The sequence below is a fragment of the Daphnia carinata genome, chromosome 1 (genome assembly GCF_022539665.2).
Source record: "Daphnia carinata strain CSIRO-1 chromosome 1, CSIRO_AGI_Dcar_HiC_V3, whole genome shotgun sequence".
Lineage (NCBI taxonomy): Eukaryota > Metazoa > Arthropoda > Branchiopoda > Diplostraca > Daphniidae > Daphnia > Daphnia carinata.
The window spans coordinates 5,235,442-5,251,580 of record NC_081331.1 but is presented as its reverse complement, the minus strand read 5'-3'; the positions used below and the strand labels follow the sequence as shown (position 1 = coordinate 5,251,580).

General features: G+C 41.2%; 3 protein-coding genes and 1 non-coding gene across 6 annotated transcripts in view; 2 read left to right on the top strand and 2 right to left on the bottom strand.

Moving 5' to 3' along the window:
* The window catches only part of LOC130692143 (uncharacterized), a 73,763-nt gene that overhangs the window by 53,434 nt on the left and 4,190 nt on the right, over positions 1-16,139 (bottom strand). The window contains exons 6-8 of one of the 3 annotated variants that reach the window (XR_009421067.1): positions 14,586-14,854; positions 12,481-12,516; positions 11,651-12,260 (exon numbers count right to left, since the gene is read on the bottom strand). Coding sequence is in view for 2 of the 3 variants with exons in the window: in XM_057515220.2 (XP_057371203.1) it covers positions 11,805-12,260; positions 12,481-12,516; positions 14,586-14,854 (761 nt within the window). In the remaining variant the exon portion in view is untranslated. Of the gene's footprint in view, positions 1-11,018; positions 12,261-12,480; positions 12,517-14,585; positions 14,855-16,139 lie in introns of those variants that run through there. The other 2 variants (XM_057515220.2, XM_059495540.1) reach the window with 2 other exon arrangements.
* On the top strand, positions 39-4,665 carry LOC130692125 (RB1-inducible coiled-coil protein 1-like). The gene is given in 15 exon segments (XM_057515199.2): positions 39-438; positions 503-740; positions 807-857; positions 924-1,347; positions 1,425-1,725; positions 1,785-2,029; positions 2,088-2,300; positions 2,364-2,966; positions 3,073-3,225; positions 3,227-3,330; positions 3,414-3,540; positions 3,608-3,879; positions 3,956-4,058; positions 4,127-4,363; positions 4,460-4,665. Coding segments are annotated over 15 exon segments (3,426 nt in total). The 5' UTR covers positions 39-161; the 3' UTR covers positions 4,538-4,665.
* Positions 4,822-4,894, top strand: Trnav-uac (transfer RNA valine (anticodon UAC)). The gene has a single exon. It is a non-coding gene; the product is annotated as a tRNA-Val (tRNA).
* On the bottom strand, positions 7,921-10,529 carry LOC130692130 (D-3-phosphoglycerate dehydrogenase-like). The gene is made up of 9 exons (XM_057515205.2): positions 10,330-10,529; positions 10,074-10,264; positions 9,821-9,972; positions 9,644-9,709; positions 9,421-9,574; positions 9,225-9,357; positions 8,686-9,156; positions 8,387-8,620; positions 7,921-8,308 (listed from the first exon to the last, which is right to left on the bottom strand). Exons 2-9 carry the CDS (start codon positions 10,206-10,208, stop codon positions 8,022-8,024), a joined length of 1,632 nt encoding a protein of 543 aa, XP_057371188.1. The 5' UTR covers positions 10,209-10,264; positions 10,330-10,529; the 3' UTR covers positions 7,921-8,021.

The following is a 16,139-nucleotide window of genomic DNA, read 5'->3' as shown; positions in this document are numbered from 1 at the left end:
ACGTTTGAAGATGGCGCGGCAGTCGCGAATCAGCTGAGAGCCTGGCAACAACAAACCTTTGTTTGCTTTAGATTTTGCAACGACGTTTTAGTCCAGATCGTAGTCGTTGGCGTACCAACCATTTTACTTTGTGTCACATTTTTAATCATTAATTTTTAAAAATGCTATACGTATTCTTAGTAGATACAGGAACTACGCTAACGTTTGATATGAATTTAGCTTTGGAGACGGTAGCTAATCTTAAAGAAGTCGTCTACAAAGCCTCAAAAATTGCACCAGACAAACAGGTTTTGCTCATCAGCGGAGGACAGAGCTTAGATCCGTCATATCGCGTTTGCAGTTATTCGGCTGGCACTGATACCAACCCTATATTTCTATTTTGTAAGTCAACTATTGACAGTGCCGTCCCACCTTCACCCAGTATGGATTTTGGCTCTGGTATTTTTCATTTAACCTCTAATTTTTTCAGCACAATAATAGCTGTAAATATTTTTCTGTATAGCCCATGATTTAAGGCAAAAAGCTGAAGCATGTCTGAATGACAAGGAAACAACTTATCAAACTGTAGTTACTCGTGCTCAATTGGCACAACAACTCCATGAAACTGCAAGAGAAATTACAAGAGTATGTGAACAGCTAGTCCATGATCAGCATATGCAACAACAAGGGTGGTCTGCTGTTGTGGCCAATCTTGAAGATGTTGTGGCTGACTTTAAAGGAAGGACACAACTATTTGAACAGTATAAAATATTGCTTTGCACATTGATGGCAATAGAACACACTGTAACCATGTCATTTTTTTTAAGGACATACCAACATTACCTTAATAGCCGTGAAGAGAACCTGGATATCCTTAGGTGTGTATGTCGTATGAGCAATCACTATATAAAATATTTCGTGCTAAACTTTGATTTATGTTTTAGTCATTTTGGGGAAGACCTCAGTGCATTGGCTGATATACCAGTTTTGCCATGTTTGCTCAACCAACCTCAGGAAATGCAACTGCTTGACTGGGTACATTCTACAGACGATGAAGACACAAACCTCAATGTCGTTGCCGATAGTTGCATGAAAGCGCTTGAACAAATGGACCACCAGTTACTGCAGGCTCTCGAAAAACACATAGAAAGTGCTTTATTTGCTGCCGAAAGACCAGAAATGAAAGAAATAGGAGGATTAGGAGAGAGGCTTTATGGTCTTGAACAGCTGTTGGTTGAAGCTAGAAAAAAAGTACAGGAACAGGGTGATATCGCTCAAGCTCTTTTACAGAACCAACAAAGAGCCCGGAACTTCAATGATGCTTCCGTTCTACCTGAATTGTGTACATCCCATCGTCATCAGCTGAAGGTTGGTGTATATTGCTAATTGAGCATTTATTTGGCATTGTAGTAGACTACCATATACCGTTACATGTCAATATGTAGGTTATGTTAAAAAATGACGAGAAACTTCGCGATATTCGGAGTCGTTGCAGCCGTGCGAAGGAAGAGTTAAGTACAAATTTACATTCTCGTCTTCGTTGGATGATGTTCGTCCAACGGCAGTTGAATGAAGTTTACGAGCGGTTGAACCTACAAAACGAAAATTTACGCCGCCTTCGCCGACATTTTGATTTACTACGGCAGCTCCATCAAGCGCCAAATGTTTATCTTCGTTCTATGGTAGAAATCGTCCGACGAAAGCATTTCAGTACCAAGTTTATTGAATGGGCCGAAACCCTCTCCGGTAAAACTATGGGTTTTTCTTTAGTGGGTTGATTGCTCATGCCTTTGATTCAATGACAGGTTATGCGAGAATAGTGCATCAAGACGAGGCATCCCTGCGCAAGAGTTTTATTGAAACTTGCGATGGGCACTTCTTGACGCAACTTTTTCCCGGAATTGTCGAACAGTTCTCTCCGTCTTTTGCCACATCACCTCCATCTCCGTTCGATACCAATTTACCTCCGGTTTCGGTTGATGATCTAGAACGTTTGAAAAACGCGTTACCCACTTTATGGGCCAGACTACAATTACCGGGCAATTTAAAGGCAACCAAATAAAATTCGGTTCCACGTTAAAAACTAAAATAAATTCATTTGATCTTAGGAGGTGCTGCGAAATCCCCCTGTTCTAGAGCGTCTCCATTCATCAGCACAGAAGTTGTTAACTCCAACGGAACTCCAAATTGAAACTGGCGTTCTTCCAAGCCTCTCGGCTGCATTACTTTCGCCTCCTGTTCGATCGGGTCGTTCTAAAGTCAAGCGATCCCAGTCTGACTTCCACCCTGATTATCAAGCTGAAGATTCTTCTGATTCGAATGTAAACCGAAAGAATAATAGGTTCTGCCTAGACGTTCGTTGATTAATTTTGAACGTTTTACAGAGACAGTGTCGCGACGACGCTGGAGTAGAACTTCAGCGACAATTAGAAGAAACTGTCAAAGGCCAACGCTGTCGATTGTTGGCACTTCAATCTCACTTGCAGTGCGCTTTAGAAGCTGGTCAAGCTGCGCTACCAGCCTTCCGAACAGAAATGGATTCCATTCGAAAATTGACGATAGAGTGGAGTGATGTAGCCAATGAGCAATTAGCGTGGCTAAGATCTGAACTAACGCAACAGATTACTAAGCTGTTTGCCTCTGAAGAAAACGCTTCACTAGCCATGTTGGATGAAGTCCGATGTCACAACAAAAAGCTTGGCGAAGAAAAAGAAAAATTACAGGAAGAGTTAATGGCAGCCAGGTTTGAGCTTGACAATTGGAAAAAACAATGCGTTGAATGGGAGGAAGAAAAAAAGAGCCTGATCGCCAGCTCTCAGCGTCGCCTTCAGCAACGAGAAGAAGAGCTCGAGCAACAACGACTTGAACAATTGCATCAGCAAAAGCTTGAGTACAAAAAGCAAATTCAGACTCTAGAAAAAGCAGTTAAAGTTACCGAGGAAAAGTATCAGGTCGTAGTGAGCGACTGGCAATCAGCTTCCGAGCAGGTAAGCGTGATTGATAGCCCTGCATGCTCTTGTGCTAAATTGCGGCAGTTTTTATTATTTGAAGGAAACAATTTATTTCTGCTGTAAATTGTAATTCAATACGCAGGAAAATCCCAATGCATTAAGAGCATGGAAGCAAGAGCTTATGCTTGGCCATGAAGTAGAACTAGAACAACTGAAACTGGAAAAAGATTCGGAACTAAATGGACTTTTACAACTTCACAACCAAATGAGCGTTCCAGATGTCAGCGAATGGCGAAAAAAAATACGAGCAATTACTTAAGGATAGCGAGACTAAGAAACTTCAAATACAGGAAGAATGTCAACGCAAACACCGATTGGAGATTGAAGGACTTAGATCGCGGTTAGTGAAATTTGCATTTCATTCCTGCATTGTTCTTCCTTTTTTCAGCTACGTTACGATTAATCGTTTTACATGTTCGCAAGGTTTCGTATGATGGCAAGCCAATCTCCGTCCGATTGTAGGTCAAGATCCGATTCATTAGACAAATTTGAAATGCGAACGACCCCACCGGCCAGCCCGTCCAATCTAGTAAATGCCAAGAGAGTACCAGTAATTTATTAAAAGAATAATAAATAACGTAATTGGAGTTACATCGTAACTTTCGCTTGTTCTCCAGGAAAGTCATGCAGACGAACTATTACTGCCACTAGTCGAGAAGTTGAAGCAAGAAAAAGATAAATTGGCAACCCTTGTTGAAAGCTATACAACCCATTACAAAACCAGCAACACCAAGCCTACAAAGTGGGAGGCAACGCTGTCGGAAGCGCTGAAAGATTCGAATAAGATGATGCAAAGTGTTGGTTCGAAAGTAGACCAACTCCGCCAAGAGAGTACACACCTCTCGAGCAAACCACCTCTTCCATTTACGACGTCCATATCCCAAATCAGGTAAATAATTTTGTACTGGAAGGGCGTGCGACTGTGCAATGCCACGTTTTGATTAATAACAACGTATTGGATTTAGTTCGACAAATATGGCAGCTAGCGTGGCAGTTTTGCAGTCAGATGAGAAATCCTCGGCGAGCCCATTACTTCCTCCGAAATCTTCTTTAAAAAAGAAACCCATGGTTCTCGTTAATAAGATTTTTTAATCGGTGTGGCTTCAATATAACTTCCTTTTCTTTTATTCGTTTAGAGCAAAATGACTAGATCGCTCGTTAGACAAGGTTCAGCAAATGTTTACGGTTGTGAGGTTGGAGATGCTGTAGTCGTGCAATGGGACGAACGATATTCAACACACATTTTGTACAACAAAGGGCCCTACCTACATTTTTTGCATGCTGACTCAATATCCGCGCTCGGACTGCAGAACGCGACAATGGAACCTTTTTTGGCTAGAGTTATCCAAAGGGAATTTTGCCTTGTTCGGAAGGTAACATTTCATAAAAAAATTTGTCCATTGCTTGTCATATGATAAGTAGTAAGATAACTATTAATAATACACAAATTTTTACTTTCGATGATTTAGGAGGAAAATCGCTATAACCTTCCAAAAGGAACAAACTTTTACCGCGTGAAAGTGGACCGTGTAAACAATGCCGCATAAGTCTTTACTGTTAGACTTACGACAATCAAGTGTTCTATAACAGTTATAAAGTCAACGAATCCTGGTTTCTTTTTATTTTAGAAAAGGACAAAAATGAAACACGATTTAATACACCTGGTATGTCATTTCATAATATCGTAAACCGTTGGGAAAATTTTGAAATTCTATTCACGAAAAAGCCTACAATTGAAAATCTTAACATCACATCACTTTAAAGAAAATTTATTAAAGGTTACAAAACATATAAATTATGTTTCAATAGTATTGTGGATATTTGTCAATAAGCTTCCATAGTGTAGTGGTTATCACGTCGGCTTTACACGCTGAAGGTCCTCAGTTCGATCCTGGGTGGAAGCACCCTTTTTTATAATATCATTTTACATTTTCTGATTTCTAAAATGTTATTCGCGATTTCTTTTTTTGGCGAGTTGCAAAGGAAACCAAAAAACTAAAACTTAGACATCTTTATATACATCTTCACTTCCATTTTAACCAATTGCAGTGGTGGCTCATGCGCTAGCGTACCTTCATTGCAAAATACGAAACAAACGTACACGGTTCTACTCCATACAAGGGCAATAATTCTTAATGATGAAAATGCTGACGGGCGGACAGATCCAATAACGTGGTGAATTCGTCAATATTCTGAAAGAAATATTTGCTGTTTCCTTGCAATTCTTGTTACTTTAAAAAACTTCATTTAAATGGCAATGTTGATGAGGAAAAGAACAATTTTCCCGGAATCAGCATCCAATTTTGGGTATATACTCTGTGATTTTGGACATAAGTACACTGTGACATCTCTTGTAATTCAACAAAATTGGTACACTAAAATCAAAACTAACCTAACAAACGAAATATTAGTGATTTTCCTTTAATTCCGAATCAAACTAATGTATTTTTGTAGCTATATGTATAAAAAAGTCTTATCTAAAAAATAAGCCCGAAAAAGTCGGGCTTATTTTATCGGGCTTAATTTTCGGTATGGCAGAAATTCAGTGTTGTAATTTTAACATTAAATTTGATGTAACTAAACCTAAAATAAAACGCTGATGCCATAAAAATATTTGTTTGTTCGTCAAACCGGCCGTTTTTGTAATAAATGGAATTAACGCGCTGCTGGCGCGCATGCACTTATCCACCCGTTTTTTTCCGTTTATTCGAAAAGCTATAAGGCCAACGTAAAAATAAACTTCATTTTTGTGATTCTCGTTCAATTTTGAATCGGAATCATGTATTTAAAATGAAATCTAAATTTTGGCCAAAAACGAAAAAGTGAGAAGGCTATAGCCTTCCCACTTTTGTCAAAATCCGCAAAAAATGAAAACTCTTAGATTGCGATAAAAATCACACAGAACATTCAAAATTAAACGCTGATTTCAATAAAGTGGTTTGTTTTCTCGTCAAACCAACCGCTTTTTAAATAAACGGAAACGAAATACTAGTAGCGCACATATTTGGGTTTGTTGTTTTTTACAATTTATTCAATAACTATAAGCCCTCTTGAAAAACACACGAAATATTTGTGATTTTCCTTTAATTCCGAATCAAACTAATGTATTTTTGTAGCTATATGTATAAAAAAGTCTTATCTAAAAAATAAGCCCGAAAAAGTCAGGCTTATTTTATCGGGCTTAATTTTCGGTATGGCAGAAATTCAGTGTTGTAATTTTAACATTAAATTTGATGTAACTAAACCTAAAATAAAACGCTGATGCCATAAATATATTTGTTTGTTCGTCAAACCGGCCGTTTTTGTAATAAATGGAATTAACGCGCTGCTGGCGCGCCAGCACTTATCCACCCGTTTTTTCCGTTTATTCGAAAAGCTATAAGGCCAACGTAAAAGTAAACTTCATTTTTGTGATTCTCGTTCAATTTTGAATCGGAATCATGTATTTAAAATGAAATCTAAATTTTGGCCAAAAACGAAAAAGTGAGAAGGCTATAGCCTTCCCACTTTTGTCAAAATCCGCAAAAAATGAAAACTCTTAGATTGCGATAAAAATCACACAGAACAAGTAAAATTAAACGTTGATTTTCACAAAGTGGTTTGTTTTTGCGTCAAATCAATCGTTTATGAAATACAGCGAATATTCAACACAACGTTAGCGCCGCGCCAGTGCGCAACAGCGCTAGCGCGATGCAGCACAAATATTCAATGTATTTCAAAAACGGTTGGCCCAATGAAAAAAATAACGACATATTTATGATTTTCATTTAATAGGTAGATAGATAATAGATATTAATAGATTATCATAAGTCGGTAAGCCCGACTTTTTCTTGTCGGGCTTAATTTCTTTCCGGTTTTTTTCGTTTTTCTAAAAAGCTATAAGCCCAACGTAAAAACAAACTTGATTTTTGTGATTCTGGTTCAATTTTGAATCGGAATCATGTATTTAAAATGAAATCTAAATTTCGGCCAAAAATGAAAAAGTGAGAAGGCTATAGCCTTCCCACTTTTGCCAAATTCCGCAAAAAATGAAAACTCTTAGAATCCTATAAAAATCATACATAACAACCAAAATTAATCGCTGATTTCAATAAAGTGGCTTCTTTTATCGTCAACCCAACTGTTTTTCAATAAACGGAAACAAAATGCTGGAAAAAAAACCTGTTACTCGAAAAAAAAGCTTCTTTCACATCCCTTTAAGAAAAAATCGAGTTCGGAAGACTGTGTCCAAAATGGTCTATTCGTTTACGATGGAGAAACTAGGAAAAACCTTCGCCACTATGCCGATTAAACCTGCATTAGTACCTTTAAATAAAATATAAATAACGATAGTGGGTTGTTTACCTACCTGAAAATTACCTTGAGAGTTATACTTCCTGAGCCTTTACTTTCTATGCCTGTCCAGAAACAAGTCTTCGTCCCGTTTTTTTAGATAACAGAATACGACCTGTGTTGTTTTTCCCCCAAACCAAAGCAGCTCGAGGGTATAGCGTGATACCACACTGGTTTTGTTTCAAGGACTGACAAGGCACGAAACTGGACATATCTGGTTCTGTTTGGTTTTCTTCAGTTTCCCTCCTGCTTTCTCTTTTCTCTTGTTCCTACCTCTCATTTGCTGATGGCGTTCCGTGTCTATAATACTAGTGGCATGCCGTTTCAATTTAAGAAGCCCCTTCACATCTTAACAACAAGAAGAAAACTAAAACAAGTAACTGAAGATCTAAGTTCTGTGGCATTTATCAGAGGTGAATGACAATAGCAAACTGACCTATTGCAAGTGTTCAATGCGCAATAAAGGGTAGCAAATTGCTGGCCATGAAACTTCTTGTAACCGAGTCAAGCAATCGATCTAACAAAACTTTTCTCGAGTCTTTTCTTACGACAACGAGACCTATGAAAAATTTCACCATGGCGAACGAATGATACGGTATATTGAGCTTATCTCGTAAAATTGTACTTTTAAGAATTCAGAAAGGCGTAGGCTCTATGGCAAGCAAACTATTTTTTTAGATCCTACCGTGAAAGCTGATATTAGAACATTAATTGGGCGATAAAGGTGGCGTCGGGCCCGTTGAGTTTTTGCGGGTTCTGGAAGACATCGGCCGTACGCAAGGCCAACCAACAGGAAGCTCCAGGAGGTGTGCACATCACAGCTGAAACGCCAACTCCCGACGCTGCCAAGGCACCCATCAACGCTGTCAACGTCGTATCCGGTTGTTTGCCGTTGAAGAGCAACACGTTACCCGAAAGTGTCGCGCCAAACGGGAACCAGCAACCGTTGATGGCATACAAGACTGGGTTGCTTCCTTGAACGCTGCCTATGAGTTTTAATGATAGATTCAGTCTTATTTGTTACACCTGCAATCCTCTTCCACAACTGAGAACACCGATTGTACCAATCAGTTGAATATTGAAAGGTCCTCGAGCGACTGTCAACTGCAATAGCTTTTCTAGATCTTGGACGATTGACAGATATTTGGACGATCCAACATGACGGGCACTGATGGTTACTCCAATGTCACGAGCTAGGATTGCGGCGTTGATAATATTGATACCATTGGCTTTCATGCCATTCAGATGGCCAACCAAGGCAGAGCTGGCTAGCAAATTGACGTCTTCCGTCCCTTCGCCTGTTTTCCAATCCAAACAAATATGGACCATCATGTCAATCCAAAACGTCACAGCAGAATTTTACCACAACATATCAATTCGACGGACGTTTCGCTGCCGGATGGACATCGGTCAAGACTTCCTTCTGCTAAAGAATTGGCCAGGTGTCCCAAAGCTTGGGCTAGCTGCATCCATGGTTTGTTGCGTTCCACCATAGAAAGGGCAAGATTGGGTGCATTAGCGATGCCGACTGCTTGTCGGCCCTCGACCAAATCGATGAGTTGTTCTGCGATTTCACGAGCGACTCGTTCCTGAGCCTCGACCGTTGATGCGCCCAGATGCGGGGTGCAGATGACGCGGGGATGCTGAATCAATTGCCAGGTGGTCGCGCCTTCTTTAGGAGGTTCTTGAACAAAGACGTCCAACGCAGCACCTTGGCAACTATCGGAGTTGAGCGCATCCAGTAATGCGTTCTCGTCGACAATACCTCCACGAGCAATATTGATAATCCGCACGGAAGACTTGCAACGCATCAACGCTGATGTGCTGATAAGATCTAAAAAAAAATAGGGGAAACTATATTGGATAAGAATCAAATCTTGGCAATAAACCTATGATCCTTACGGTGTGTTTGCGGCATGTAAGGTGTGTGAACGGTGATGTAGTCAGCCAATGGCCAGATATCTTCCAGCTCCAGTTTGACAACACCGAATTCAGCTGCAGCTTGTTTTTCAATCATCGGATCATAGCCGATAGTCTGTGTTATGCACAAACGGCGTACAAACGAAATGTCGAGTATTTGGAGTTTAACAGTGTTTACCTTCATGCCAAATGCTTGCATCCTGATCGCCACCTCACGCCCAATACGTCCCAGACCGAGAATAGCTAACGTTTTGCCATGCAGTTCGTTACCCATGTATGTCTTTCGGTCCCAGATTCCGTTCTTAAGGGCAGCACAAGCCTGTGGAATGTGCCTGACATAAAACATTTGTCAAGCTGTGCTCAACAACCTCCAGAAATACGAAAATGTAATTTTCCTTTACCGACTGAGAGCAGCAATCATGGCGCAGGTGTGTTCGGCTGCGCTCATCGTATTTCCGCCAGGTGTACTGGATAAGTTAAAAAAGAATGTGAGTTGCAAACATTCGTGTTTTCGTGTCACGACACTTTAGGAATGTTAGTTCGTTCTATTGGACAATGAAATGAATAATTCTATGTACTTCATGACGAGAACACCTCGACGAGTGGCGGCCGCAATGTCAACATTGTCCAGTCCGGTTCCAGCCCGACCCACCAGACGCAATTTAGTAGCTGCTGCCAGTACCTCATCAGTAACTTTCGTTTCGGAACGGACAATCAATACTTCATAATTCTAAAAATCGATTCAAGTAGAGCAATAGTATTCTATTTATAGTCAAGTATTTGTGAGAAGAAAAGGGAAACCCAGCCAGGAATTTCAATAAACACAGATACCTGAATTTCTTGGAGAAGTCGCTCTTTCGTCCACTGACGAGCGTAGGTGACGTTCATACCGTAATCTTGAAGGATCTTCGAACAGATTGGGTCAACTGGATCGCTAATTAAAACTTGCTGGATATTCAGTGCCATGACGTTAGCAGAACGGTGGATTCTGGAATGCCTTGGAATGAAAACAGTAACTAAAACTACGAAACAAGAGTGAATGAAAGTAGAAGTTTAAGAAAATGATGGACACGTTTGAGATACTTACCCTAAAAATGAGTCTCGTGGAAAACTGAGAACGTTCTCCAAGATTCAATGCTTCCTTTTATATCGTGTTGTACTACCCCCCTTGGTTAGTTTGTTGTCAAACAGAACTTCGACACTCGCGCTACTCAACGGAGTAACGCCACAATAAACCCATCCTTATCCGCAAGGATTCCGTCGAAAATCTTTCTTTCCTTTCTATATGAAACGTTGGAAATGACTCGATTTTTTAAACTCAATGCGATCAGGACGAAGACATTACGCCAACTGATGAATATCGTGCCTTTCTGTTTGAGGCTTTTTTATGTACCCCCCTCCGGAACAATTTGTGGCTCAAACGTCGATCAGAATGTACCAGCAAAAAGGTTAATAAGTAAGTTAAAGAAAAACGGAAAATAATTAAGGTCACATACTAGGAGTGTCGAAGACACGGTTCGAAAGTTGACTGGCCGATGAAACTTTGCCCTCCAGGGTCCAGCCTCTGAAGGGGCGTCCCTCGGAGAACAACTTTCGGTGGTTAGATTCGGTTTGTACTAGCTGAGAAAGACGGAAGACTAACCGGGCAATCTAATCTCTTTCAGAAACATCGAGGATAAAAGGTATGAGTTGTCGACAGAAACAAGTCTAGCTGCCAAAACTCATGAGTGTGCGGAGGAAACTAGAGCTGGAAGTTGGCAGTAATAGTACGCCACTTGTATTCCATCCATCTTTAAGTTCATCACAAGTTTAAGATACACACCTTATTTTCACAACATTCGTACACGCGAATTTGAAAAAACAGTACTCACGAACGCGTTATACTCGATTGTGATTTGAGTAATTTCCGCGTCCAGGTGATAATAACCAATGGTTTTCTTAACGAACAAACACAAGGAAACCAGATTGACACGCTCACGAAGTGAAACTGGACATTATGGGGTCTATACATAATGAATAAGGGTAAACGCCTCGTAGTAAATCGATCAGTTTGGCGATATACACAAATCCACTTTGTAGTGCTGAAATAAATGTGAGATAGGCTACATCTGGCTGCAAGTTTACGAGGCTATTGAAAACATAATGGTTCAATGAATCTAGACCTGTAAATAAAAACATGGTGGAATTGTACAATCGATCCAACAAAGAATTAATGCGTTGCTACACGACAAAACGGAGGGGGAAAAGGAAACTAATTCCATCAAGATTTAACTAGGTCATTGGCCGGATAGAAAAGAAGTACAAAAAAGGTCACGCATGAAGGGTCAACGGGCCAGACAACAAGTCACACTACGAAGCTAGAAGATGAAAAAAACCAGGTCATGCAGCCACCGTAGTCTACAATATACATTTGGACAAGACGTGATTACTATTGTCCTATAGGCGATTCTAGTTGAAAACATGTCATCTCTCAAACTCTTATCAGATAGCGGAAAACTGGCAAATACTTCCAAAATAAAGACAAGGGGAAGAGTTCTGAAAATGCAACTGTCACGTTCAAGCTTAAAGGGAACACTCTGCTGTCCTCGTTTCTTCGTGTCGAAAATTATTAGGCCGTTGCGGCTTCGTCGAGAAGGGCGAATTCACGTGTTCCGGTAACTCTGGAGTGCTGTTTGAGCGTACGCTGTTAGTTGGGCTGTCACACGAAGTGACAGTGAGCGTAATGACCTCAGCACTGTGCGCCTTGCGCGGATGCTCTTTGCGGGACTCCTCGCAACTGCAGCCAGAACCACTGGCGAATTTCGCCTGATGAATTCCACGTTGACGACTGTGATTGGGATCGTTTTGCTTCCGACAGTAGCCGATGGGACGTTCGCAACAGTCGCACGTATCTGCCGCTATCGTGTTGGCTCGCCGGTTGGCGTAGCCTTTCTGCCGAACGGCCGGCAAAGGACTTCGTCCCACAATGATGCAATTTTGATCCAACCTACTCATGGATGTTGGCCAGTTACGCCGCTCCTGAACAAAGTAAACCGACCGAAGTAAGGGTAAGCACGTAACACAGCGGCTAATTGAATTTGTTCGACATTATTTACGTCAAAAGTACAAAGTGCATGTCATTTTAAGGGCGATTTGCTTTGTGCGATTCAGATACGAAGCTCAAATGATCCACAACATTTTATGCGGTGTGACGGTGCTCAATTTCGATAAGAAGGGAAAAAAAAACATCGGTAATTACCGTGTAAGCTTGCATTCTGGCCAACCTGGAATGGAGCTAAAACCAATGAAAATATTGTCACCAACAAAATCACATCCAATATTTTTTGGGTTTCATATTTGACACAGAAAAATCCATAAACGATAGCGACCTACAGGACTCAAGCACTATATAGTAAATGTATCCAAGCGAATTACGAAGAATCGATAGAATCAAACTGCATTCACTGTTAGGTGTGTGATGCATGGATTGATTTCGGATCAAGTGAAGCGGAAATTATTCAGCGAGAAGCAATACAAAATATAAAGGACGCCTGGTAGCGTGCCCACTGTGTTACACAGCTTGATATGTCACGACCCTGAACGTGAAAGGTCGCTCCTCACTATGCAGAGTGAACGTCTTCCTAACTCTTATGCGCACACTCACTGGTTCACTCAACCGACGGTATCAAGGGTGCAGGCAATGATTACAACTACTGTATTTCTTTCGACGTTCTCGTGCCATCCAACTCATTCTAGTACGTCTGGTTTTCCATCTCTATCCCTCCCGATCCTCACTCTTCAACTTTTACACCACTTACGGCAGACCTAATAAAAACTACATAGTCGTTGAATCGAAGCTCTCCTCAGTTATTCATGCAGCGATTTCCGAGAAGTCGATGAACAATCGTCGGGACACGAGCACGAGATGATGCGATACAATTCGAAATCGCGTAAACGTAAGTTTCGATAATAACGCAAATGGGGTCAGGCGAGCCTTATCCATTTCCTCTTTGCCTGGGGTGGAGAAAAACGTAAAACATAAGTGGACATCAATTAAACGAACGCAATGATAATATAAGCCTGTCGAGCTAGGAAATGGGATGGTGAACCTGACTCGTTGCCAATAAATCATGACGACGTGTACTACGTATCGTTCTCCCTCATGCATCCTCCCTCTCTTACAAACTGCCTTAGTTTTCGATCCGCCTTGCCTCTGCCGACCTCATTCGTTGTTTTGCTTTTTTTTCTCTTTTTCCAGCTCATTCGAGGACATTGAAACGAAGACCGCGAAGGGTGACTTCCGAAAAACCGGACTCGTTACATCCGTACGCGCTCACACGCACAAACATGTACTTTATATGTACCACAGTATAGGTCTGTGAATTCACCCCTCTAACCTCTCCCACTTCCGAGTTCCGACACGCATCCATTTTATAGTCCCACGCAGGGCCACGCATAGCTCTCTATAGAGCTATCCGTTTCTCGTATGGGAATTCCACCCAATTTACTTAGGACGTAGAGCCACACAAAGAGGGGAAACCAGTCAGCAAGTAGGGGAAAAAGCAGGGAACCGAATATATGGTCAAAAGACGGTTTTCTATACTTAACAAGAAAAAGAAAATCATTTTCAAACGATAAGAGTTTTGTTGTGTAGCGAAGTATATTGAATGGATGCTACTTCGTGATTGTTGGCCCTAGCCGCAACTTGCCCGCATCAGAAACATATGGATTTACTAACGTCTATGATCTTTCCTTTTTTTTTCGGCTTAGCTGATGAGACGCAATGAGTTCACGTGCCGGAAGTTTCGCTAAGGGCGATATCGGATGGTCAAGTCGTTAATAGATTGGCAAAGAAACTTTGGAATCAAGCAAAAAGCTCTCGGGGTGTGTGATGCGAACCAACCCGAGGAATCTGCTGACTAATCCGAAATTCTCTTTCCACTCATCGATCTATCAACGTCTGCAATGATATCCCTGGTGTTGCTATTGCTCAGAAGACAGAAAGAATAAAGAATAGAACCCTCCCCAAAAAAAGTTGAAAAGGATTGTCATTGTTGTACTCAAGGGATAATCTTATTGCAGTCAGAGAATGAAGCGCTTTCCGCGAAGATTTGCAACGGATGGATCGTGACGAGGCCGACTAATTAATCATCGTGCGCTGAAAAATGTCAAATATCGTTCGCAAAGACTTCTGTTTTCCTTTGCTGGATACGCATTTAATTCGATTGTGTGCTATACTGGACGTTGAATGCAGAGCCAATGGGCCTTGGCTCTGGCATATACGAGGCGATGTACTTTACATCCGTATTGATTCGCTTAAGACTAAGTATATGGCAGCTTTAGTTGAAACAAAGACAAACTCACCATAAACTGATTGCGGCGGATAGCGGCCGGATCGAGCGAAACGAACTTATTGGCGCTAACGTGAACGGCTGAGGGCGGGACGGGCGGCTGCGATTGCGAGAGACTCGACGACGGTAAAAGCTGTGAAGGCTGCGAGAGCTGCAACGGCGTCGGAGACGGTGAACAGCCGACAATGACCGGCTCCTCTTCTTTGAAGACGGGCTGGTACGGCAGCAACATCCGAATTTTGCCCCAACGGTGGAAAAATAGGGCCACTGCTGCCACCCAAACTGGATTGCATTTTTCATCCGTCGAAATGAAACAATAGAAATCGTGAAATGAGATAAGGACGAAAGGAATTGCGAATCACGAAAATGCACGAGGAAAAAATAAAATCGATCTGAAACAGAGAGACAAATGAAAGAATGAAATGGACCCCCACAAACAAAAAACTGAAAAACAAAATGGGAAAAGGGAACAGGAAATACCATGGTCGAGATTGACACAGTATTGAAAGCAAGCAATGAAGACGGATCGATATAGAGTGCCACTATCAGCCGACCCATCTCGTTTCTCCATTTTGTTGTTGTTGTTGTTGTTGAAAATCAGTGAAATTAAACAGAAATGCACCAGCTCGTCATTACGGAAAAAAATAAACCTTTTAAGAGTTGCAAAAGAGATGAAAGCGAGAGCCAAAAAGGTTCTCGCCCTCTTGACTTGTTCCAGTTGCAGTCCCTATAATTCTTTAGAAGCCAAAAAAAAAGGGAGAAGGTCTTCTTTTTGGCAAACAGCTGCTACTTTTTTTATTTAACGTTTGTCGATACAGGGGCCTACATAGCACTCAATACTCCTGGAACATTAGCGTCAAGCATCGAAAGCCGCCCTATTAAAGAATAAATCAAAAGAAAGGACGTCCCATCTTCGTCAAACGAGAAGACACGAAAACCCCGCCGGAAAAAAATCTAAAAAAATCAAATCAAAAAGGAAAACGAAATCTCTTTATTTTTGCCTAGTGCAGCTAAGATCAAATGACCACTTTTATAAGCTGCGTCGAGGGAGAGTCGGTTGGAGTTCCGTTATTGGACAACTTGATTACCTCTTGCCAGTCGTCTGCCTCTCCCTTCTCGTAAACGTGAGTTAAGTACCTTTCTAGGTCGACACAATATTTGGAATTGCGGAGGAAAGCACTTGGGAAACGAAGAACCCCCCCCCCCCAAAAAAAAAAAAAAAAACAGTAGCCTAGGACTATGTCTCAAATTTCGCAAAAAAAAAAAAAGAAACGTCTCTTCTGTCAATGCTCGAACAAGTTTTACAGGCAACAACACCGTAACGCCATGAATAGACACGGTAGAAAACTGCGGAAAGATTTTCATATCGATCGTAAGGAGATACGACAAAACAGGAAAACATGAGATAGGATCGGAACGAATTGTGAAAAAGCTCAAAAAAGATAGAGAGCGAGCAAAAAGGAGAAATGATGTCTAAGAAAAAAAAAATAGCCACTCGGGTTTAATTGAATAAGGCGGTTTTTCGCTTATTCTTTTAAATGCTGAGCCTTTCAATCCATACAGAAAA